Source organism: Bombina bombina, chromosome 2 (assembly GCF_027579735.1).
Source record: "Bombina bombina isolate aBomBom1 chromosome 2, aBomBom1.pri, whole genome shotgun sequence".
Taxonomy (NCBI): Eukaryota; Metazoa; Chordata; class Amphibia; order Anura; family Bombinatoridae; genus Bombina; species Bombina bombina.
This window is the reverse complement of record NC_069500.1, coordinates 748,989,340-749,013,886: the sequence shown is the minus strand read 5'-3', so window position 1 is coordinate 749,013,886 and position 24,547 is coordinate 748,989,340. Positions and strand designations below refer to the sequence as shown.

The following is a 24,547-nucleotide window of genomic DNA, read 5'->3' as shown; positions in this document are numbered from 1 at the left end:
TTTAACACCTCTTCTCTTTACTCTTCCTGCTTAGAGCCAGCAAAGAGAATGACTGGGGGGTGGAGTTAAGGGGGGAGCTATATAGACAGCTCTGCTGTGGTGCTCTCTTTGCTACTTCCTGCCAGGAAGGACAATATCCCACCAGTTAGGATGAATCTGTGGACTCGGTACATCTTGCAAAAGAAAAAACATAATTTATGCTTACCAGATAAATTTATTTCTCTTGTAGTGTGTTCAGTCCACGGGTCATCCATTACTTATGGGATATATTCTACTCCCCAACAGAAAGTTGCAAGAGGATCACCCAAGCAGAGCTGCTATATAGCTCCTCCCCTCACATGTCATATCCAGTCATTCGACCGAAACAAGACGAGAAAGGAAAAACTATAGGGTGCAGTGGTGACTGGAGTTTTAATTAAAATTTAGAACTGCCTCAAAAAGACAGGGCGGGCCGTGGACTGAACACACTACAAGAGAAATAAATTTATCAGGTAAGCATAAATTATGTTTTCTCTTGTTAAGTGTGTTCAGTCCACGGGTCATCCATTACTTATGGGATACCAATACCAAAGCTAAAGTACACGGATGATGGGAGGGACAAGGCAGGAACATTAAACAGAAGGAACCACTGCCTGTAGAACATTTCTCCCAAAACCAGCATTCCGAAGAAGCAAAAGTGTCAAATTTGTAAAATTTTGAAAAGGTATGAAGTGAAGACCAAGTTGCAGCCTTGTAAATCTGTTCAACAGAGGCCTCATTCTTAAAGGCCCAGGTGGAAGCCACAGCTCTAGTTGAATGAGCTGTAATTCTTTCAGGAGGCTGCTGTCCAGCAGTCTCATAGGCTAAACGTATTATGCTACGAAGCCAAAAAGAGAGAGAGGTGGCCGAAGCCTTTTGACCTCTCCTCTGACCAGAATAAACGACAAACAGAGAAGAAGTTTGCCGAAAATCTTTAGTTGCCTGTAAGTAGAACTTCAGGGCACGGACTACGTCCAGATTATGCAAAAGACGTTCCTTCTTTGAAGAAGGATTAGGACATAATGAAGGAACAACAATCTCTTGATTGATATTCCTGTTAGAAACAACCTTAGGTAAAAATCCAGGTTTAGTACACAGAACTACCTTGTCTGAATGAAAAATCAGATAAGGAGAATCGCAATGTAAGGCAGATAACTCAGAGACTCTTCGAGCCGAGGAAATAGCCATCAAAAACAGAACTTTCCAAGATAAAAGCTTAATATCAATGGAATGAAGGGGTTCAAACGGAACACCCTGAAGAACTTTAAGAACCAAGTTTAAGCTGCACGGAGGAGCAACAGTTTTAAACACAGGCTTAATCCTAGCCAAAGCCTGACAAAAAGCCTGGACGTCTGGATTCTCTGCCAGACGTTTGTGTAAAAGAATAGACAGAGCAGAAATCTGTCCCTTTAACGAACTAGCGGATAAACCCTTTTCTAAACCTGCTTGTAGAAAAGCCAATATCCTAGGAATCCTAACTTTACTCCATGAGTAACTCTTGGATTCACACCAATATAAATATTTACGCCATATCTTAAGGTAAATTTTTCTGGTAACAGTTTCCGAGCCTGTATTAACGTATCAATAACCGACTCCGAAAAACCACGCTTTGATAGAATCAAGCGTTCAATCTCCATGCAGTCAGCCTCAGAGAAATTAGGCTTGGATGGTTGAAAGGACCCTGAATTAGAAGGTCCTGTCTCAGAGGCAGAGACCATGGTGGACAGGACGACATGTCCACTAGGTCTGCATACCAGGTCCTGCGTGGCCACGCAGGCGCTATCAGAATCACCGATGCTCTCTCCTGTTTGATCTTGGCAATCAGTCGAGGTAGCAACGGAAATGGTGGAAACACATAAGCCATGTTGAAAACCCAAGGGGCTGCTAGTGCATCTACCAGCACCGCTCCCGGGTCCCTGGACCTGGATCCGTAACAAGGAAGCTTGGCGTTCTGGCGAGATGCCATAAGATCCAGCTCCGGTTCACCCCAACGAAGGATCAGTTGAGCAAACACCTCCGGGTGATGTTCCCACTCCCCCGGATGAAAGGTCTGGCGACTTAGAAAGTCCGCCTCCCAGTTCTCCACGCCTGGGATGTAGATCGCTGACAGGTGACAAGAGTGCGACTCTGCCCAGCGAATTATCTTCGAGACTTCCAACATCGCTAGGGAACTCCTGGTTCCCCCTTGATGATTGATGTAAGCCACAGTCGTGATGTTGTCCGACTGAAATCTTATGAACCTCAGTGTTGCTAACTGAGGCCAAGCTAGAAGAGCATTGAATATTGCTCTTAATTCCAGAATGTTTATTGGGAGGAGTTTCTCCTCCTGAGTCCACGATCCCTGAGCCGTCAGGGAGTTCCAGACTGCACCCCAGCCTAGTAGGCTGGCATCTGTTGTTACAATCGTCCAATCTGGTCTGCGAAAAGTCATTCCTTTGGACAGATGAACCCGCGACAACCACCAGAGAAGAGAATCTCTGGCCTCCTGGTCCAGATTTAGTAAAGGGGACAGATCTGAGTAATCCCCATTCCACTGACTTAGCATGCATAGTTGCAGCGGTCTGAGATGTAGGCGCGCAAATGGCACTATGTCCATTGCCGCGACCATTAAGCCGATTACTTCCATGCACTGAGCTACTGATGGGCTTGGAATGGAATGAAGGACACGGCAAGCATTTAGGATTTTTGATAACCTGGACTCCGTCAGGTAAATCTTCATCTCTACAGAATCTATAAGAGTCCCTAGAAAGGGAACCCTTGTGAGTGGGAACAGAGAACTCTTTTCCATGTTCACTTTCCACCCATGCAACCTTAGAAATGCTAGAACTATCTCTGTATGAGACTTTGCATTTTGAAAAGTTGACGCTTGTATCAGGATGTCGTCTAGGTACGGAGCCACCGCTATGCCTCGCGGTCTTAGTACTGCCAGAAGCGAGCCCAGAACCTTTGTAAAAATTCTCGGGGCCGTAGCCAACCCGAAGGGAAGAGCAACAAACTGGTAATGCCTGTCTAGAAAGGCAAACCTTCGGTACCGATAATGATCCTTGTGAATCGGTATGTGAAGGTAGGCATCCTTTAAGTCCACTGTGGTCATATACTGACCCTGTTGGATCATGGGTAGGATGGTTCGAATAGTTTCCATTTTGAACGATGGAACCCTTAGGAATTTGTTTAAGATCTTCAGGTCCAAGATTGGCCTGAAGGTTCCCTCTTTTTTGGGAACCACAAATAGATTTGAGTAAAAACCTTGCCCTTGTTCCGTCCGCGGAACCGGGTGGATCACTCCCATTACTAAGAGGTCTTGTACACATCGTAGAAATGCCTCTTTCTTTATTAGGTTTGTTGATAACCTTGACAGATGAAATCTCCCTTGTGGAGGAGAAGTTTTGAAGTCCAGAAGGTATCCCTGAGATATGATCTCCAACGCCCAGGGATCCTGGACATCTCTTGCCCAGGCCTGGGGGAAGAGAGAAAGTCTGCCCCCCACTAGATCCGTTTCCGGATAGGGGGCCCTTTCTTCATGCTGTCTTAGGGGCAGAAGTAGGTTTTCTGGCCTGCTTGCCCTTGTTCCAGGACTGGTTGCCTTTCCAACCCTGTCTGTAACGAGTAGCAGTCCCTTCCTGTTTTGGAGCGGAGGAAGTTGATGCTGTTCCTGCCTTGAAATTACGAAAGACACGAAAATTAGACTGTTTGGCCTTTGATTTGGCCCTGTCCTGAGGAAGGGTGTGACCCTTACCTCCAGTAATGTCAGCAATAATTTCTTTCAAGCCGGGCCCGAATAAGGTTTGCCCTTTGAAAGGAATATTAAGCAATTTAGATTTAGAAGTTACATCTGCTGACCAGGATTTAAGCCACAGCGCTCTGTGCGCCTGGATGGCGAATCCGGAGTTCTGAGCCGTTAGTTTGGTTAAATGCACAACGGCATCCGAAATAAATGCATTAGCTAGCTTAAGGGCTTTAAGCTTGTTCATAATCTCATCCAATGGTGCTGTGCGAATAGCCTCTTCCAGAGACTCAAACCAGAATACCGCTGCAGCAGTGACGGGCGCAATGCATGCAAGGGGCTGTAAGATAAAACCTTGTTGAACAAACATTTTCTTAAGGTAACCTAATTTTTTATCCATTGGATCTGAGAAAGCACAACTATCCTCCACCGGGATAGTGGTACGCTTGGCTAAAGTAGAAACTGCTCCCTCCACCTTAGGGACCGTCTGCCATAAGTCTCGTGTGGTGGCGTCTATTGGGAACATTTTTCTAAATATCGGAGGAGGGGAAAAGGGCACACCGGGTCTATCCCACTCCTTGCTAATAATCTCTGTAAGCCTTTTAGGTATAGGAAAAACATCAGTACACACCGGTACCGCATAGTATTTATCCAGCCTACATAATTCTCTGGGATTGCAACCGTGTCGCAATCGTTCAGAGCCGCTAACACCTCCCCTAGTAATACACAGAGGTTCTCAAGCTTAAATTTAAAATTAGAAATTTCTGAATCCGGTCTCCCCGGATCAGATCCGTCACCCACAGAATGAAGCTCTCCGTCCTCATGTTCTGCAAATTGTGACACAGTATCGGACATGGCTCTCGTGTCATCGGCGCGCTCTGTCCTAAACCCAGAGCTATCGCAAATTAGATAATACTTCTTTCATAACATTAGCCATATCATGCAAAGTGATTTGTAAGGGCCTTGATGTACTTGGCGCCACAATCTCACGCACCTCCTGAGCGGGAGGCGAAGGTACTGACACGTGAGGAGAGTTAGGCGGCATAACTTCCCCCTCGTTGTCTGGTGATAATTTCTTTACCGGTAAAGACTGACTTTTATTTAAAGTAACATCAATACAATTGGTACACATATTTCTATTGGGCTCCACATTGGCTTTTAAACATAATGAACAAGTAGATTCATCTGTATCAGACATGTTTAAACAGACTAGCAATGAAAGCTAGCAAGCTTGGAAAAAATCTGTCAATAAATTTACAAGCAATTGAAAAAACGCTGCAGCGCTTTTAAAAACACAAAAAACTGTCACAGTTGAAATAACAATGAACTAATTCAGTTATAGCCAACAATTTTTAACAGTAATTGTATGAATTTAGCAGAGGATTGCACCCACTAGCAAACGGATGATTAACCCCTCAATACCCAAAAACGGATAATCAATTTAAGATTTAACGCTTTTATCACAGTCAAACACACTGTCACAGGTCTGCTGTGACTGATTACCTCACTCAAAAATGAATTTTGAAGACCCCTGAGCTCTCTGTAGACGTCCTGGATCAAGGAGGAAGACTGTGCAAGAATTTTAACTGCGCAACAAGGCGCTAAAAAAGGCCCCTCCCACTCATATTACAACAGTGGGAGACCTGTTACAACGGTTTCTATGCAGAAATACACGTTAGCCATATGGAAAAAAATCATGCCCAAAAAGATTTATCACCAAAGTACCTCACAAAACGAATAACATGCCAGTAAACGTTTTAAAAACAACTTTCCAGTGTTATGCAAAGTTATCACTAAGCCTGCTACCAGTCGCTTCTACTGCAGTTAAGGCTCATACATTTATTTCAGTATTAACAGTATTTTCTCAGTCAAATTCTAGTCCCTAGAAAATAACAACTGCGCATACATTTATCAGCCTGATACCAGTCGCTACTACTGCATTAAAGGCTGTACTTACATCATATGGGTAACAGCAGTGTTTTCTTAGTCAATTCCATTCCTAGAAATTATTACTGCACATACCTCATTTGCGGGGGACCCCGCATGCTATTCCCTTTTCTGAAGTTACCCCACTCCTCAGAATGTGCGAGAACAGCCAGTGGATCTTAGTTACGTCTGCTAAGATCATAGAAAAAACGCAGGCAGATTCTTCTTCTAAATACTGCCTGAGAGAAAAAAACAGCACACTCCGGTGCCATTTTAAAATAACAAACTTTTGATTGAAGAATAATTAGGTAAAAAACTCCTATCTCCTCTCGCGACGTCCTTCTTTGTTGAGACTTGCAAGAGAATGACTGGATATGACATGTGAGGGGAGGAGCTATATAGCAGCTCTGCTTGGGTGATCCTCTTGCAACTTCCTGTTGGGGAGGAGAATATATCCCATAAGTAATGGATGACCCGTGGACTGAACACACTTAAAGATATAAAATAAAATATAAAGATACTGTTCCATCTGAGACTGGAAATCTCTCTCCGATAATCCCCAAGTATCTTCCTCTTTTCAGGAAACCGGGAAGAACCATTCGGGACAGTATCTACTGAATCAAATTTCTATTTTAAATGATTGAAAATAATTCCTATAACAATGTTTACGATCATATGTAAAAACATAAAATGTCTGCAATGCAGAATAACTCCGGGCGGGGTTAAAGGAAGCGCAGAGCACTGCATGTGGGCCATAATTTGGATACTGTAGGAGAAATTGAGGCACAGCCTGGCCACTTGTCAATTAGTTCCTGAAAAGCAGGGGTCTTAGAAATAATAGGCTCAGAAAAAGTGAAAATTTTATAATAAGAATTAACACATTGAAACATTACTGTCAAATCTAGAATTACATAGTCACTGTAGCACCCAACTACCCCTCAGCTAAACCTTGCTGAGGTGCCCAGCAGTCCCAAAACTTTATGCTCTTTGAGTGCATAACTGTAAAAAACATAAACCATCCCAACTTGTAGAATAAAAGTCTGTTTGTGTATGACAATAACACTAGAACATTATAACATCGATCTTATGTAGAACAGTAACTTTGTACAATGCCCTCTCTTTTTAGTTTAGAAATCGTTGTACAAATCGTGTAAAAGAGTTATAAACAGGACCGCAACACAGCTCTAACGCTATGCAGATCCCCCTTACTAATGGACACAACACACTGTGATAAACACGCCCCTCCCCCCCCGATCCTGAAAAACGGAAAGGGGAAGAAAAAGCGCGCAGTCCACAAAACTGGCGCCACACGAGGCTCCGCCTATCGTGGGCGTAACAATCATGTAGCTCTCGGTCACCATTAGTACAGTTATAACTACATCACCGGGAGCCAACTGTGCCATCCGAAACTTGGGGTCAAACTTGGCTACCGCTTCATTATCGTAGCCCAGCCAAATAAAGTGTAAGCCTATTACTTCCCACTGAGATCAATTTACCCTCAGCTCAAGTGATCCCCAAAGTAAGCAGCGATCTCCTTAGCCCATCAAGGGCGTAACAACCCTGGAGCTCCAGGTTGCTATTAACAGTGTTATAACGCCACCGGGAGCCAACTGAGCCTTCATAAACATGGGGCCAAATTTGGTTACTGCTTTCCTTCTACCGCAGCTCAGCCAAATAATGTTTAAACAATCTTAACTCCCACTGAGTTCTATGTACCCTCAGCCCAAGTGATCCCCCCAAATAAGTCAATCTCCTTTAGCCCCTGTTAAGAAGGTGCTGTCATGAAGGTCCCTCCTTTTACATGTAGGAGTTCTTACCAAATAAATAAAGTGCTCCACTTCTCTGAGATCCATTTATTGACCCAGAATAAAAAAGTCAGCACTTACCTTGAACTCTGCTCGACAGCAGGGCAGCTCAGCAGGTTTAGGAGGTCCTCTTCTTCCCATAGCCCTGTGGATAAAAATAAAGCCTGAGTTAGCTTACTTAGGCTATCAGGATAAGGGCAGCATAAGTGTATGGGAGACGCAGTGAGAATTATGTCCCACCAGTTCCCATTGCTCTAAAGCCACCAAAAGCTCTACTGTAGAGACTGATATGGACTACGGCTACACCCTAGAACAAAGCAGCACAATCTTGCACTACTTTAAAAATAATAAACTCTTGATTGAAGAATCTATACTAACACCTAACTTTACCTCTTCCTATAACTAACGTAGGCAAAGAGAATGACTGAGGTGGGAGGGAAGGGAGGAACTATTTAACAGCTCTGCTGTGGTGCTCTTTGCCTCCTCCTGCTGACCAGGAGGTGAACATCCCATAAGTAATGAAGATGATCCGTGGACTCATCGTGTCTTTAAGAAAGATTTCTTTAAAAAGGGCTGAGCTTTTAGCGGTAATTAAAAGAACCTGCAAGACTTCAGCAGTACTAGTTACGCCCTCTGCTTTATATATAAATTGTGATAGATTATTTTAAAAACAGAATTTATGCTTACCTGATAAATTACTTTCTCCAACGGTGTGTCCGGTCCATGGCGTCATCCTTACTTGAGGGAATATCTCTTCCCCAACAGGAAATGGCAAAGAGTCCCAGCAAAGCTGGCCATATAGTCCCTCCTAGGCTCCGCCCACCCCGTCATTCGACCGACGGACAGGAGGAAAAATATAGGAGAAACCATATGGTACCGTGGTGACTGTAGCTAGAGAAAATAATTCATCAGACCTGATTAAAAAACCAGGGCGGGCCGTGGACCGGACACACCGTTGGAGAAAGTAATTCATCAGGTAAGCATAAATTCTGTTTTCTCCAACATTGGTGTGTCCGGTCCACGGCGTCATCCTTACTTGTGGGAACCAATACCAAAGCTTTAGGACACGGATGAAGGGAGGGAGCAAATCAGGTTACCTAAACGGAAGGCACCACGGCTTGCAAAACCTTTCTCCCAAAAATAGCCTCCGAAGAAGCAAAAGTATAAAATTTGTAAAATTTGGCAAAAGTGTGCAGTGAAGACCAAGTCGCTGCCTTACATATCTGATCAACAGAAGCCTCGTTCTTGAAGGCCCATGTGGAAGCCACAGCCCTAGTGGAGTGAACTGTGATTCTTTCAGGAGGCTGCCGTCCGGCAGTCTCGTAAGCCAATCGGATGATGCTTTTAAGCCAAAAGGAAAGAGAGGTAGAAGTCGCTTTTTGACCTCTCCTTTTACCAGAATAGACGACAAACAGAGAAGATGTTTGTCTGAAATCTTTTGTAGCTTCTAAATAGAATTTTAGAGCACGGACTACGTCCAAATTGTGTAACAAACGTTCCTTCTTTGAAACTGGATTCGGACACAAAGAAGGTACAACTATCTCCTGGTTAATATTTTTGTTAGAAACAACCTTTGGAAGGAAAAAAGGCTTAGTACGCAAAACCACCTTATCTGCATGGAACACCAGATAGGGCGGAGAACACTGCAGAGCAGATAACTCTGAAACTCTTCTAGCAGAAGAAATAGCAACCAAAAACAAAACTTTCCAAAATAACAACTTAATATCTATGGAATGTAGAGGTTCAAACGGAACCCCTTGAAGAACTGAAAGAACTAGATTTAAACTCCAGGGAGGAGTCAAAGGTCTGTAAACAGGCTTGATCCTAACCAGAGCCTGAACAAATGCTTGAACATCTGGCATAGCTGCCAGTCGTTTGTGTAGTAAGACAGATAAAGCAGAAATCTGTCCCTTTAGAGAACTCGCAGATAATCCTTTATCCAAACCTTCTTGCAGAAAGGAAAGAATCTTAGGTATTTTTACCTTATTCCAAGGGAATCCCTTGGATTCACACCAGCAGATATATCTTTTCCATATTTTATGGTAAATCTTTCTAGTTACCGGTTTTCTGGCCTGAACCAGAGTATCAATCACCGAATCTGAAAACCCACGCTTTGATAGAATCAAGCGTTCAATCTCCAAGCCGTCAGCTGGAGGGAGACCAGATTTGGATGTTCGAATGGACCCTGAACAAGAAGGTCCTGTCTCAAAGGTAGCTTCCATGGTGGAACCGATGACATATTCACCAGGTCTGCATACCAAGTCCTGCGTGGCCACGCAGGAGCTATCAAGATCACCGAGACCCTCTCCTGTTTGATCCTGGCTACCAGCCTGGGAATGAGAGGAAACGGTGGGAACACATAAGCTAGGTTGAAGGTCCAAGGCGCTACTAGTGCATCCACTAGAGTCGCCTTGGGATCCCTGGATCTGGACCCGTAGCAAGGAACCTTGAAGTTCTGACGAGACGCCATCAGATCCATGTCTGGAATGCCCCATAATTGAGTCAACTGGGCAAAAATCTCCGGATGGAGTTCCCACTCCCCCGGATGGAATGTCTGACGACTCAGATAATCCGCTTCCCAGTTTTCCACACCTGGGATGTGGATCGCAGATAGATGGCAGGAGTGATTCTCCGCCCATTGTATTATTTTGGTTACTTCTTTCATCGCCAGAGAACTCCTTGTTCCCCCCTGATGATTGATATACGCAACAGTCGTCATGTTGTCTGATTGGAATCTTATGAATCTGGCCTTTGCAAGCTGAGGCCAAGCCCTGAGAGCATTGAATATCGCTCTTAGTTCCAGAATGTTTATCGGGAGAAGAGACTCTTCCCGAGACCATAGTCCCTGAGCTTTCAGGGATTCAAAGACCGCACCCCAGCCCACTAGACTGGCGTCGGTCGTGACAATGACCCACTCTGGTCTGCGGAAGCTCATTCCCCGGGATAGGTGGTCCAGGGATATCCACCAACGGAGTGAATCTCTGGTCTTCTGATCTACATGAATCACTGGAGACAAGTCTGTATAGTCCCCATTCCACTGTTTCAGCATGCACAGTTGTAATGGTCTTAGATGAATTCGCGCAAAAGGAACTATGTCCATTGCTGCAACCATCAACCCTACTACTTCCATGCACTGAGCTATGGAAGGACGTGGAACAGAATGAAGAACTTGACAAGCGCTTAGAAGTTTTGACTTTCTGACATCTGTCAGAAAGATCCTCATTTCTAAGGAATCTATTATTTTTCCCAGGAAGGGAACTCTTGTTGACGGAGACAGAGAACTTTTTTCTATGTTCACCTTCCATCCGTGAGATCTGAGAAAGGCCAGAACGATGTCTGTATGAGCCTTTGCTTTTGAAAGGGACGACGCTTGTATTAGAATGTCGTCCAAGTATGGTACTACTGCAATGCCCCTCGGTCTTAGAACCGCTAGAAGGGACCCGAGTACCTTTGTGAAAATCCTTGGAGCAGTGGCTAATCCGAAAGGGAGGGCCACAAACTGGTAATGTTTGTCCAGAAAGGCGAACCTTAGGAACTGATGATGTTCTTTGTGGATAGGAATATGTAGGTACGCATCCTTTAGATCCACGGTAGTCATAAATTGACCTTCCTGGATAGTGGGTAGAATCGTTCGAATGGTTTCCATTTTGAACGATGGTACCCTGAGAAATTTGTTTAGGATCTTTAAATCCAGAATTGGTCTGAAGGTTCCCTCTTTTTTGGGAACTACGAACAGATGTGAGTAAAATCCCATTCCTTGTTCCGTCATTGGAACTGGGTGTATCACTCCCATCTTTAGCAGGTCTTCTACACAATGTAAGAACGCCTGTCTCTTTATTTGGTTTGAGGATAAGTGAGACATGTGGAACCTTCCCCTTGGGGGTAGTTCCTTGAATTCCAGAAGATAACCCTGAGAAACTATTTCTAGCGTCCAGGGATCCTGAACATCTCTTGCCTAAGCCTGAGCAAAGAGAGAGAGTCTGCCCCCCACTAGATCCGGTCCCGGATCGGGGGCTACTCCTTCATGCTGTTTTGTTAGCGGTAGCAGGCTTCTTGGTCTGCTTACCCTTGTTCCAGCCTTGCATCGGTTTCCAGGCTGGTTTGGACTGTGAGGCATTACCCTCTTGCTTAGAGGATGCAGAATTAGAGCCCGGTCCGTTCCTGAAATTACGAAAGGAACGAAAATTAGACTTATTCTTGGCCTTGAAAGGCCTATCCTGTGGGAGGGCATGGCCCTTTCCCCCAGTGATGTCTGAGATAATCTCTTTCAATTCTGGTCCAAAGAGAGTTTTACCCTTGAAGGGGATGTTAAGCAATTTTGTCTTGGATGATACATCCGCTGACCAAGACTTTAGCCAAAGCGCTCTGCGCGCCACAATTGCAAACCCTGAATTTTTCGCCGCTAATCTAGCTAATTGCAAAGCGGCATCTAAAATAAAAGAGTTAGCCAACTTAAGTGCGTGAACTCTGTCCATAACCTCCTCATATGGAGTCTCTCTACTGAGCGACTTTTCTAGTTCCTCGAACCAGAACCACGCTGCTGTAGTGACAGGAACAATGCACGAAATGGGTTGTAGAAGGTAACCTTGCTGTACAAAAATCTTTTTAAGCAAACCCTCCAATTTTTTATCCATAGGATCTTTGAAAGCACAACTATCTTCGATAGGAATAGTAGTGCGCTTGTTTAGAGTAGAAACTGCCCCCTCGACCTTAGGGACTGTCTGCCATAAGTCCTTTCTGGGGTCGACCATAGGAAATAATTTCTTAAATATAGGAGGGGGAACAAAGGGTATGCCGAGCTTCTCCCACTCCTTATTCACTATGTCCGCCACCCGCTTGGGTATAGGAAAAGCGTCGGGGTGCACCGGAACCTCTAGGAACTTGTCCATCTTGCATAATTTTTCTGGAATGACCAAGTTGTCACAATCATCCAGAGTAGATAACACCTCCTTAAGCAGTGTGCGGAGATGTTCTAATTTAAATTTAAATGTCACAACATCAGGTTCAGCCTGTTGAGAAATTTTTTCTGAATCTGAAATTTCCCCATCTGACAAAACCTCCCTCATGGCCCCTTCAGATTGGTGTGAGGGTATGACAGAACAATTATCATCAGCGCCCTGCTGCTCTTCAGTGTTTAAAACAGAGCAATCGCGCTTTCTCTGATATGCAGGCATTTTGGATAAAATATTTGCTATGGAGTTATCCATTACAGCCGTCAATTGTTGCATGGTAATAAGCATTGGCGCGCTACAAGTACTAGGGGCCTCCTGCGTGGGCAAAACTGGCGTAGACACAGAAGGAGATGATGTAGAACCATGTCTACTCCCTTCATCTGAGGAATCATCTTGGGCAATTTCATTATTTGTGGCAGTACTGTCCTTACTTTGTTTGGACGCTATGGCACAATTATCACACAATTTTGAAGGGGGAGACACATTGGCTTTCATACATATAGAACATAGCTTATCTGAAGGCACAGACATGTTAAACAGGCTTAAACTTGTCAGTAAAGCACAAAAACCGTTTTAAAACAAAACCGTTACGGTCTCTTTAAATTTTAAACAGAGCACACTTTATTACTGAATATGTGAAAATATATGAAGGAATTGTTCAAAATTTCACCACAGTGTCTTAAAGCATTAAAAGTATTGCACACCAATTTTCAGAGCTTTAACCCTTAAAATAACGAAACCGGAGCCGGTTACAGATTTAACCCCTATACAGTCCCAGCTACAGCCTTTGCTGTGACTTTACCAAGCCCAGAGGGGAATACGATACCAAATGACGCCTTCTAGGAACTTTTCCAACTACTCTCAGGTCCTCACACATGCATCTGCATGTCTTGCACTCAAAAACAACTGCGCAGTAAAGGCGGGAAAATGAGGCTCAGCCTACAACTGGGAAGGCACTTCCTGACTGGAAAAGGTGTCTAACATAGTGCCTGACGTTAAAAAACGTTCCCCAAGTTTATAAGTGTGAATTATCAGCATAAACATGTATAAAATGTCCAAATAAAGTAATCGATTTAGCCCATAAAAGTGTCTACCAGTTTTATAGCCCATATTAAGCCCTTTATTCTGTTTGAGACTAAGAAAATGGCTTACCGGTCCCCATGAGGGGAAATGACAGCCTTCCAGCATTACACAGTCTTGTTAGAAATATGGCTAGTCATACCTTAAGCAGAAAAGTCTGCTGTTTCCCCCAACTGAAGTTACTTCATCTCAACAGTCCTATGTGGAAACAGCAATCGATTTTAGTTACTGTCTGCTAAAATCATCTTCCTCTCACAAACAGAAATCTTCATCTTTTTCTGTTTCAGAGTAAATAGTACATACCAGCACTATTTTAAAATAACAAACTCTTGATAGTAGAATAAAAAAAACTACAACTAAACACCACATACTCTTAACCATCTCCGTGGAGATGTTGCCTGTGCAACGGCAAAGAGAATGACTGGGGTGGGCGGAGCCTAGGAGGGACTATATGGCCAGCTTTGCTGGGACTCTTTGCCATTTCCTGTTGGGGAAGAGATATTCCCTCAAGTAAGGATGACGCCGTGGACCGGACACACCAATGTTGGAGAAAGGAAGTTTAACCTTTCTCCTTATTTTTAAATGTCTTTATCATATTGTTAGAGTATTTAAAGTATTTTAAAATGTAAAGACAAACATTTTTTAACTCTATTTAATTACAAAAAATTTTTTTTTTAACCAAACAGCAAGCCGGTCACAATAAGCGGGAGGTATAAATGGGAGCCGGTCATTAGAAACAACACTCGCCTCTGATGAAAAAGTTTTGTATAACTTTGAAATGCGTCAGGTACACCTGGGTGTTGTTGCCAGCTGCTGCTTTTTAGAAACTGTACAGTACCTTATTTTATATTACAAGTCTTTTTACCAAGTACTTTGTATTGCAAGTGTTTGTTGAACTTCTTTGTTACTACATTGTAACCATCTCTATTTGACAACCCCTTTTTTGGATACCAAAGTATTTTAAAGATTATTCTCTATGTATTATTGATACCTCATAATGATTGAGGTTATCCTTGTGAGTAAGATTCTTTCACATAATAAAGTGAACAATATTATGCTATGTCCGTTCTTTCATTCCCTTTATGTGAACATCTGATTTAACATTGGCTACAAAGGGAGTGAATAGACACTGAAGGAGCTGACGATAGATCAGTGTCTCTACTTTGGCTGATTGATTCTACACACTGATTCTTGATTCTACACACGGATTCCCAAGAATCAGATATAAACTACACGCTCTACACTTACCTCATAAGATTGAGCTTACTGGATGTAAGTAGTAGCCTACGTTGGGATATTCAGATCACTTTTGAATTGGGAATTTTTGGAGGTTGGAAATATCCGGTTCACTTTTATCAAATGACCATATACATCACCAACATTATGGACACTTATGCTTGATGTATAACATCTAATTATATTCTGTACGGAGTTTATTTTATTACATTTCATACTGTGTTATTCATAGCTATTTCTCTGTAAACGCTATTAAAGGGTATTGTAATATAACAGATTTACCAATACTCTTTAATAATTATTGTCACAATTCAATTGACACATTTTAACTGTGATATAGTTTAGCGCTGTTAAGATCTCATTCTCTCTCTCTCTCTCTCTCTCTCTCTCTCTCTCTCTATATATATATATAATTTTTTTATTTTTCTTCAACATACACTAGCAGGAACAAACTTGTAAATTTTTCTCAACAGTCTCAGCTGATTTTTCACCTGCTGCGCTACTCCACTATACACATCCTGCGGGATTTCAGAGGGCATCAGATTCACAGACCTTGCTCCAATCTCATCTCTTCCCAGGGCAGCATAATGCTGGAGACCATTACATGAACCATCCTGCAGTTTAATAAAAAAAAGAAAAATTTAAATGTTCTGCCAATTTAAGAAACTTGCTACAAACTCAAATACATAGGTACCTACAGGGAGATGCAAAATCCCATCTTCCCAAGTAATGCACATATACTATGGGTCCATAGTAGGGCAGGCACACGAGCAAGTAGCTCTTACTGTTTAGCAATGTGTGTGATATTGTCAGTTAGTGATAGTTAGAGCCTTATACAATCTGCTTCCCATTGACTGCTCCATAGAATGGTATTCCAGCATTTTTTTTTTTTTTTTTTTTTTTTTCAACAAGAATCGTTCATTTTTTTTTTTTTAAATATAGTTTTTATTTGAGGTTTGACATACACACATAACAAGGCATACATATTATATGAATTCCAAAGTATACAGCAACAATAAAATACAGAACTCATTTTGTAGAATGATTGAAATATACAATCTATACTTCTTAGGGAGAACCAAGAGCAAATAGTACTGTATCTATGGTCTGCCTTATGATCTATATACCACCAGATGGCTCAGGGAGGTCACTTTTGGACCCCAACAGTGAATATAAATAATATGGGGGGTGTCTGATCTAAGAGACCGCTTTTGGGTCTCAGCAGCCAAACCTCAGTTTTTAAATTTACTTTCAACTAAAAACAATCATAACTAAACGGGGATATGGAAATATAATACAGATACATGTGAAATGTAAGCAGATGAAAAGCAGTATAATCACTGTGTACATAACGAACCTACTATAACATGGGAAAAGCACTGTACCATGTACATGTTGAGTGTCATCAAGTAAACAATTAATCCCCAAGTCATGCAAATAGAAGTTAACCTCTAAGTTTTCAATTAATAGATAAATAAACATCCCCTTACAACATAAGAGAAAATCAGGGACACTAATTCCCCTTAATGAAACATAAAGGTCTCTCTTGTACCTCCTGGAAAAGAATTGAGAACAGGGTAGGGAATTTTAGGGGAAAGATAAGAAATAAAATAACAAAATGGGCCACTTTTGAACCCCAATTGTAGACAAGTAACTTGTAATGTAAGATTGAGTGAACACAAAATAGTTTGCAGTGTACTCTGTTAATAAGGGAGGGAGGGAGGGAGAACTTTCAGATGGTCTAACATCTATGAATAAATATGTTATGGAGCTGTAATATGTAGGTGCTCAGCCTAATATATAATGTTGACACAGCTATGCAAGGAGTTAGAGGCATGGACCTCCACTATATGTTCCTATGAGACTATATGGGGGAATAAAAACGGATCTATTAGAGCCTAATGGTGCTTTTGTAACAGTAAAGCTAAGTGTGTATATGATATGTGGAACTTGACTGCCATCTAGTGGTGAGATGTTTCTATGAAAGGTAGCTTACTTGCGATACCATCTTCCTAAGGATCAAGAATACAACGGTTAGTGCATATGAGGGTGTTGTCAAATAATCAACTCAAGTTCAAGGGCAGGATTGAACACATATGAAGGTACAGTCTAGAGTGTAAAAAATATACAGCTATGTCTGAATGGAAAATGCTATATCTATTTCCAGTACAACCATAGCTTTAGTTAGATGTAAGAGAAAAAAACAAAAAACAAACAGAAAGCTATACTATATATGGCTAAAGAGCCGGTAAACAAAACAGGACCAAGTAGATACCATAAGGAACTCAATACAGCTAATTTGGTGTAACTGTGTTTCCTAATAAAACTTTGCGAGAGCAGGTTAACTTTAAGCAAACCAGTGACATGACTTAGCAACATAATCATGTAGACACCATAAGTCCCGTTGGTAAGATACCTCTTAGTGAAATCTCGGACACAAAATCCTCATAAGCTTAGGGGTACATTATCTATAACAGGGTTCATGCCAACACAGTTTTATGTCAACACAGTTTTATGCCAACACAGTTCTTTTTACTCTAACAAAGGTCACAAATGCGTGTATTTGATGTTGTTAACTACAGTGCATAATTCAGATGTATTCCAGGAATTATGGCATATCTAGTGAATAAACATTGTATATGTGAGCTCATCAGCAATGATAAGAGTCCTGTTACTGGAACATAAATAGCGTTTTATATGTGCTCTTTGCCTCATTCCAGATAATATTATCTCTGGTTCCCCCTGAAATCCCACATAGAAAAACTTAGTCTCTCCCCGTCAGACTCACTGCAGGAACAGAAACCCGGTTCAGCGGTACTGCAGTGGGCCATCAGCCGATGCCTGTTAGATCCATAGGTGGCTGATGGAGTATGTCATTCAGTTTGCCCGTAGCTGGAGCACCACCATTAGCCTCAGGCCTAATCAAAGTAGGAACGTAGTACCGGGAGTATGAAAAGGGCCTCTCAGGAACTATCTGTGACATCTTATCACCCAGGTGCACGGGACAGGCTTTCTCACTGCCGCTTGCTATGTTTGCTGTGTCGCTGCTCAGAAGCCTCTTATGCGAAGGCCTGTTAGCCAGCGTTGTTGGTAGATAGGTGTCTCCTTGGTATGTCAGAGCTAGTGTCGCTACGTTGCTCGCCACCTCAGGAGCGATCCGATCCCCACTCTGCAGGTATGTAATAGCGGGGACAGCCTCCCCAAAATTCAGCAACGATGGGGCCTCTGTGACATCCGGAAAGACTGTAGTCTCCACTACTGTAACCCCTAAAGTCCCGGTGCGGCCTCCAGTAAAGTTCTCATCCTCCAGCGTCGTATCAGGGGGAATCTCTGTCACCTTAGTGATCTGCACCTCTCCCCGAGGCAGATCAGCGTGTGTCAGCGCTTTCAGATTAGTGGTGTCTCCAAAGCCCCTTTGAATTAATAGACGGAGGTTATGAAAATGTTCCTCCAGCAGGCATAGCAGGGTTTTCTCAGGTATCTGCAACTCCATTGCAGAAGGGAATAACTCAGCTCCTAGTGGTTACGTGAGTGAGAATAGCTCACTCTATACCCGCGTGAGCGGGGTGGGTGTTGAGGCCTTCCCTATTCGGGCCGCCCAAGTCTCAACGGTCTGGACTAGGCTGCAGGCAATACAGAAGTAGAGGCATCAAACGATACAGTGATCTTCATAGAGTCTAAGCAATATAGAATAGGCACAGGTTGTCAGATAGTCCTCTTAATACACGGCGGAATGTATTATTCCAATGCTCAGCAGCTAGTATTGCGACCGATCATGGCCGCTGCCCGGACACGCCCCTCGTATTCCAGCATTTTAATATCTTAAGTCACTGCTTTTGCTCTTACTCAGCTAGTTTGGGAGAAACAGAACTTAATGTGAAAAAGTAAAAAACAAACAAAACAAAAAAACTTTACCTTTAAGAGGATTCAATAATAACAAAAATAGACAAGCATCAATGCAAGTAATTTTAGGAATTGGAACCTGAGGCAGAAGACTATAAATATCTCATTCTCTCCCATAAGATAAACTAGATAAGAGAACCAAGTACTGCTGACCTAGACAGGGACAGAAGAATCATCCACTTCGTCCTTCCTTAATCTTTTCAACCAAACAAAATGAGAGATTAGATTTACACCTAGTCTGACATGCTAATACCCTAATGGCACCACAACAAACGCCAATCCCACCCTCCACCCCTCCAAAAAAAAAAAAGGGGAAAAAAAAGGCTGACTACTACATTCTTAGGCTGGCTACTAAATTTCGACCAAATATGTCAAGCCCTGAAATAAATTAAAATCATAATAAAATATTGAATAAATTGGATTTTATTTCAGAAAATACTTGCCTTTAATAACTATTACATATTTTTACAAGAAAAAGAATCTAGCATACTAGGCGGTTACTTTAAAATACAACTTTTAAGTGGCTAGAATTTGATTTGAGTGAACTTTTCAGTGCAGAGGTGACAAATAATTTACATATAACCTTACATCTGATTAAAACAAAATCCACCCAGCAACAGAAATACAAAGCACTTTATCCATTTTAGTTTCTTTACCTGGTGCACAGGGAAGTGGGAGATGTATTTTGTAGGATCAGGGGAACGAGAGGCCTTTGCAATCTCCATACAGCAAGCTAGTGCCTGCCAGGGCTCATCTGCTTCCATCCACCACCTTCTGCCCTGTACAGAGAGAACGGATAATAAGCACTTGAAAGAGGACATCCCATGGTCCAAAAGAGATGGGAAGTTGCAAAAAGAATAAGAAAAAGCCACATGATTGAGGGAAGGTCAAAAAACATAATTTATGCTTACCTGATAAATTTATTTCTCTTGTAGTGTATTCAGTCCACGGGTCATCCATTACTTATGGGATATATTCCCTTCCCAACAGGAAGTTGCAAGAGGATCACCCAAGCAGAGCTGCTATATAGCTCCTCCCCTCACGTCACATCCAGTCATTCGACCGAAACAAGACTAGAAAGGAGAAACCATAGGGTGCAGTGGTGACTGGAGTTTTAATTAAAATTTAGATCTGCCTTAAAAAGACAGGGCGGGCCGTGGACTGAATACACTGCAAGAGAAATAAATTTATCAGGTAAGCATAAATTATGTTTTCTCTTGTTAAGTGTATTCAGTCCACGGGTCATCCATTACTTATGGGATACCAATACCAAAGCCAAAGTACACGGATGATGGGAGGGACAAGGCAGGAACTTAAACGGAAGGAACCACTGCCTGTAGAACCTTTCTCCCAAAAACAGCCTCCGAAGAAGCAAAAGTGTCAAATTTGTAAAATTTTGAAAAGGTGTGAAGCGAAGACCAAGTTGCAGCCTTGCAAATCTGTTCAACAGAGGCCTCATTCTTAAAGGCCCAGGTGGAAGCCACAGCTCTAGTGGAATGAGCTGTAATTCTTTCAGGGGGCTGCTGTCCAGCAGTCTCATAGGCTAAACGTATTATGCTACGAAGCCAGAAGGAGAGAGAGGTTGCCGAAGCTTTTTGACCTCTCCTCTGACCAGAGTACACGACAAACAGGGAAGAAGCTTGACGAAAATCTTTAGTTGCCTGTAAATAGAACTTCAGGGCACGGACTACGTCCAGATTATGTAAAAGTCGTTCCTTCTTTGAAGAAGGATTAGGACATAATGATAGAACAACAATCTCCTGATTGATATTCCTGTTAGAAACTACCTTAGGTAAAAACCCAGGTTTGGTACGCAGAACTACCTTGTCTGAATGGAAAATCAGATAAGAAGAATCACAATGTAAGGCCGATAACTCAGAGACTCTTCGAGCCAAGGAAATAGCCATCAAAAACAGAACTTTCCAAGATAAAAGCTTAATATCAATGGAATGAAGGGGTTCAAACGGAACTCCTTGAAGAACTTTAAGAACCAAGTTTAAGCTCCACGGAGGAGCAACAGTCTTAAACACAGGCTTAATCCTAGCCAAAGCCTGACAAAAAGCCTGGACGTCTGGAACTTCTGCCAGACGTTTGTGTAAAAGAATAGACAGAGCAGAAATCTGTCCCTTTAACGAACTAGCAGATAAGCCCTTTTCTAAACCCTCTTGTAGAAAGGACAATATCCTAGGAATCCTAACCTTACTCCATGAGTAACACTTGGATTCGCACCAATATAAATATTTACGCCATATCTTATGGTAAATGTTTCTGGTAACAGGCTTCCGTGCCTGTATTAAGGTATCAATAACTGACTCCGAGAAGCCACGCTTTGATAGGATCAAGCGTTCAATCTCCATGCAGTCAGCCTCAGAGAAATTAGATTTGGATGTTTGAAAGGACCTTGTATTAGAAGGTCCTGCCTCAGAGGTAGAGACCATGGTGGACAGGACGACATGTCCACTAGGTCTGCATACCAGGTCCTGCGTGGCCACGCAGGAGCTATCAGAATCACCAATGCTCTCTCCTGTTTGATCTTGGCAATCAGTCAAGGTAGCATCGGAAATGGTGGAAACACATAAGCCATGTTGAAGACCCAAGGGGCTGTCAGAGCATCTATCAGCGCCGCTCCCGGGTCCCTGGACCTGGATCCGTAGTAAGGAAGCTTGGTGTTCTGGCGAGATGCCATAAGATCCAGATCTGGTTTGCCCCAACGATGAATCAGTTGAGCGAAGACCTCCGGATGAAGTTCCCACTCCCCCGGATGAAAAGTCTGGCGACTTAGAAAATCCGCCTCCCAGTTCTCCACGCCTGGGATGTAGATTGCTGACAGGTGGCATGAGTGAGACTCTGCCCAGCGAATTATCTTTGAGACTTCCAACATCGCTAGGGAACTCCTGGTTCCCCCTTGATGGTTGATGTAAGCCACAGTCGTGATGTTGTCCGACTGAAATCTGATGAACCTCAGGGTTGCTAACTGAGGCCAAGCTAGAAGAGCATTGAATATTGCTCTCAACTCCAGAATATTTATTGGGAGGAGTTTCTCCTCCTGAGTCCATAATCCCTGAGCCTTCAGGGAGTTCCAGACTGCGCCCCAACCTAGAAGGCTGGCATCTGTTGTTACAATTGTCCAATCTGGCCTGCGAAAGGTCATCCCTTTGGACAGGTGGACCCGAGAAAGCCACCAGAGAAGAGAATCTCTGGTCTCTTGATCCAGATTTAGTAGAGGGGACAAATCTGAGTAATCCCCATTCCACTGATTTAGCATGCATAATTGCAGGGGTCTGAGATGCAGGCGCGCAAATGGTACTATGTCCATTGCCGCTACCATTAAGCCGATTACTTCCATGCACTGAGCTACTGACGGGCGTGGAATGGAATGAAGGACACGGCAAGCATTTAAGAGTTTTGATAACCTGGCCTCCGTCAGGTAAATTTTCATTTCTACAGAATCTATCAGAGTAAGGAGTGGTGATAGAGAACTCTTTTCCACGTTTACCTTCCACCCATGCGACCTCAGAAATGCCAGAACTATCTCTGTATGAGACTTGACAATTTGAAAACTTGACGCTTGTATCAGAATGTCGTCTAGGTACGGCGCCACCGCTATGCCTCGCGGCCTTAGCACCGCTAGGAGTGAGCCCAGAACCTTTGTAAAAATTCTCTGGGCCGTAGCTAACCCGAAGGGAAGAGCTACAAACTGGTAATGCCTGTTTAGAAAGGCAAATCTTAGGTACCGATAATGATCTTTGTGAATCGGTATATGAAGGTAGGCATCCTTTAAATCTACTGTGGTCATGTATTGACCCTCTTGGATCATGGGTAGGATGGTTCGAATAGTTTCCATTTTGAATGATGGAACTCTTAGGAATTTGTTTAAGATTTTTAGGTCCAAGATTGGTCTGAAGGTTCCCTCTTTCTTGGGAACCACAAACAGATTTGAGTAAAACCCTTGCCCTTGTTCCGTCCGCGGAACTGGGTGGATCACCCCCATTACTAAGAGGTCTTGCACACAGCGTAGAAATGCCTCTTTCTTTATTTGGTTTGCTGATAACCTTGAAAGATGAAATCTCCCTTGTGGAGGAGAAGCTTTGAAGTCCAGAAGATATCCCTGAGATATGATCTCCAACGTCCAGGGATCCTGGACATCTCTTGCCCAAGCCTGGGCGAAGAGAGATAGTCTGCCCCCCACTAGATCCGTTTCCGGATCGGGGGCCCTCTCTTCATGCTGTCTTAGGGGCAGAAGTAGGCTTTCTGGCCTGCTTGCCCTTGTTCCAGGGCTGGTTAGCTTTCCAGCCCTGTCTGTAACGAGCAACAGGTCCTTCCTGTTTTGGAGCGGAGGAAGTTGATGCTGCTCCTGCCTTGAAGTTACGAAAGGCATGAAAATTAGACTGTTTGGCCTTTGATTTGGCCCTGTCCTGAGGAAGAGTATGACCCTTACCTCCAGTAATGTCAGCAATAATTTCTTTCAAGCCGGGCCAGAATAAGGTCTGCCCTTTGAAAGGAATATTAAGCAATTTAGATTTAGAAGTCACATCAGCTGACCAGGATTTAAGCCATAGCGCTCTGCGCGCCTGGATGGCGAATCCGGAGTTCTGAGCCGTTAGTTTGGTTAACTGTACAACGGCATCAGAAACAAATGCATTAGCTAGCTTAAGTGCTTTAAGCTTGGCCATAATCGCATCCAATGGAGCTGTGCGAATGGCCTCTTCCAGAGACTCAAACCAGAATGCCGCAGCAGCAGTGACAGGCGCAATGCATGCAAGGGGCTGTAAGATAAAACCTTGTTGAACAAACATTTTCTTAAGGTAAGCTTCTAATTTTTTATCCATTGGATCCGAAAAAGCACAACTATCCTCCACCGGGATAGTAGTACGTTTAGCTAAAGTAGAAACTGCTCCCTCCACCTTAGGGACCGTCTGCCATAAGTCTCGTGTGGTGGCGTCTATTGGAAAACATTTTCTAAATATCAGAGGAGGGGAAAAGGGCACACCGGGTCTATCCCACTCCTTGCTAATAATTTCTGTAAGCCTTTTAGGTATAGGAAAAATGTCAGTACACACCGGTACCGCAAAGTATCTATCCAACCTACATATTTTCTCTGGAATTGCAACCGTGTTACAATCATTCAGAGCCGCTAATACCTCCCCTAGCAATACACGGAGGTTCTCAAGCTTAAATTTAAAATTAGAAATCTCTGAATCCGGTCTCCCTGGATCAGATCCGTCACCCACAGAATGAAGCTCTCCGTCCTCATGTTCTGCAAATTGTGACGCAGTATCGAACATGGCTCTCACATCATCAGCGCGCTCTGTCCTTAACCCAGAGCTATCGCGATTGCCTCTTAATTCAGGCAATTTAGATAATACCTCTGTCATAACAGCAGCCATGTCTTGCAAAGTGATTTGTATGGGCCTCTCTGATGTACTTGGCACCACAATATCACGCGCCTCCTGAGCGGGAGGCGAAGGTACTGACACGTGAGGAGAGTTAGTCGGCATAACTTCCCCCTCGTTGTCTGGTGATAATTTCTTTACAGATAAAACTTGACTTTTATTCAAAGTGACATCAATACATTTAGTACACATATTTCTGTGGGGCTCCACATTGGCCTTCAAACATAGTGAACAAACAGATTCATCTGTGTCAGACATGTTTAAACAGACTAACAATGAGACTAGCAAGCTTGGAAAATCCTTTCAAATAAGTTTACAAGCAATATAAAAAACGCTACTGCGCCTTTAAGAAGCACAAAAAATCGTCACAGTTGAAATAACAATGAACCAAATCAGTTATAGCAACCAAATTTTCACAGTAAATGTATTAAGTTAGCAAAGCATTGCACCCACTAGCAAATGGATGATTAACCCCTTAATACCCAAAAACGGATAATCAATTTAACAATT

General features: G+C 43.0%; 1 protein-coding gene across 1 annotated transcript in view; it reads right to left on the bottom strand.

The window, feature by feature from the left end:
- The window catches only part of POLRMT (RNA polymerase mitochondrial), a 367,345-nt gene that overhangs the window by 179,961 nt on the left and 162,837 nt on the right, over nucleotides 1–24,547 (bottom strand). The window contains exons 11-12 of the mRNA XM_053702843.1: nucleotides 19,301–19,423; nucleotides 15,233–15,355 (exon numbers count right to left, since the gene is read on the bottom strand). Coding sequence (XP_053558818.1) covers nucleotides 15,233–15,355; nucleotides 19,301–19,423 — 246 coding nt within the window. The remainder of the gene's footprint in view (nucleotides 1–15,232; nucleotides 15,356–19,300; nucleotides 19,424–24,547) is intronic.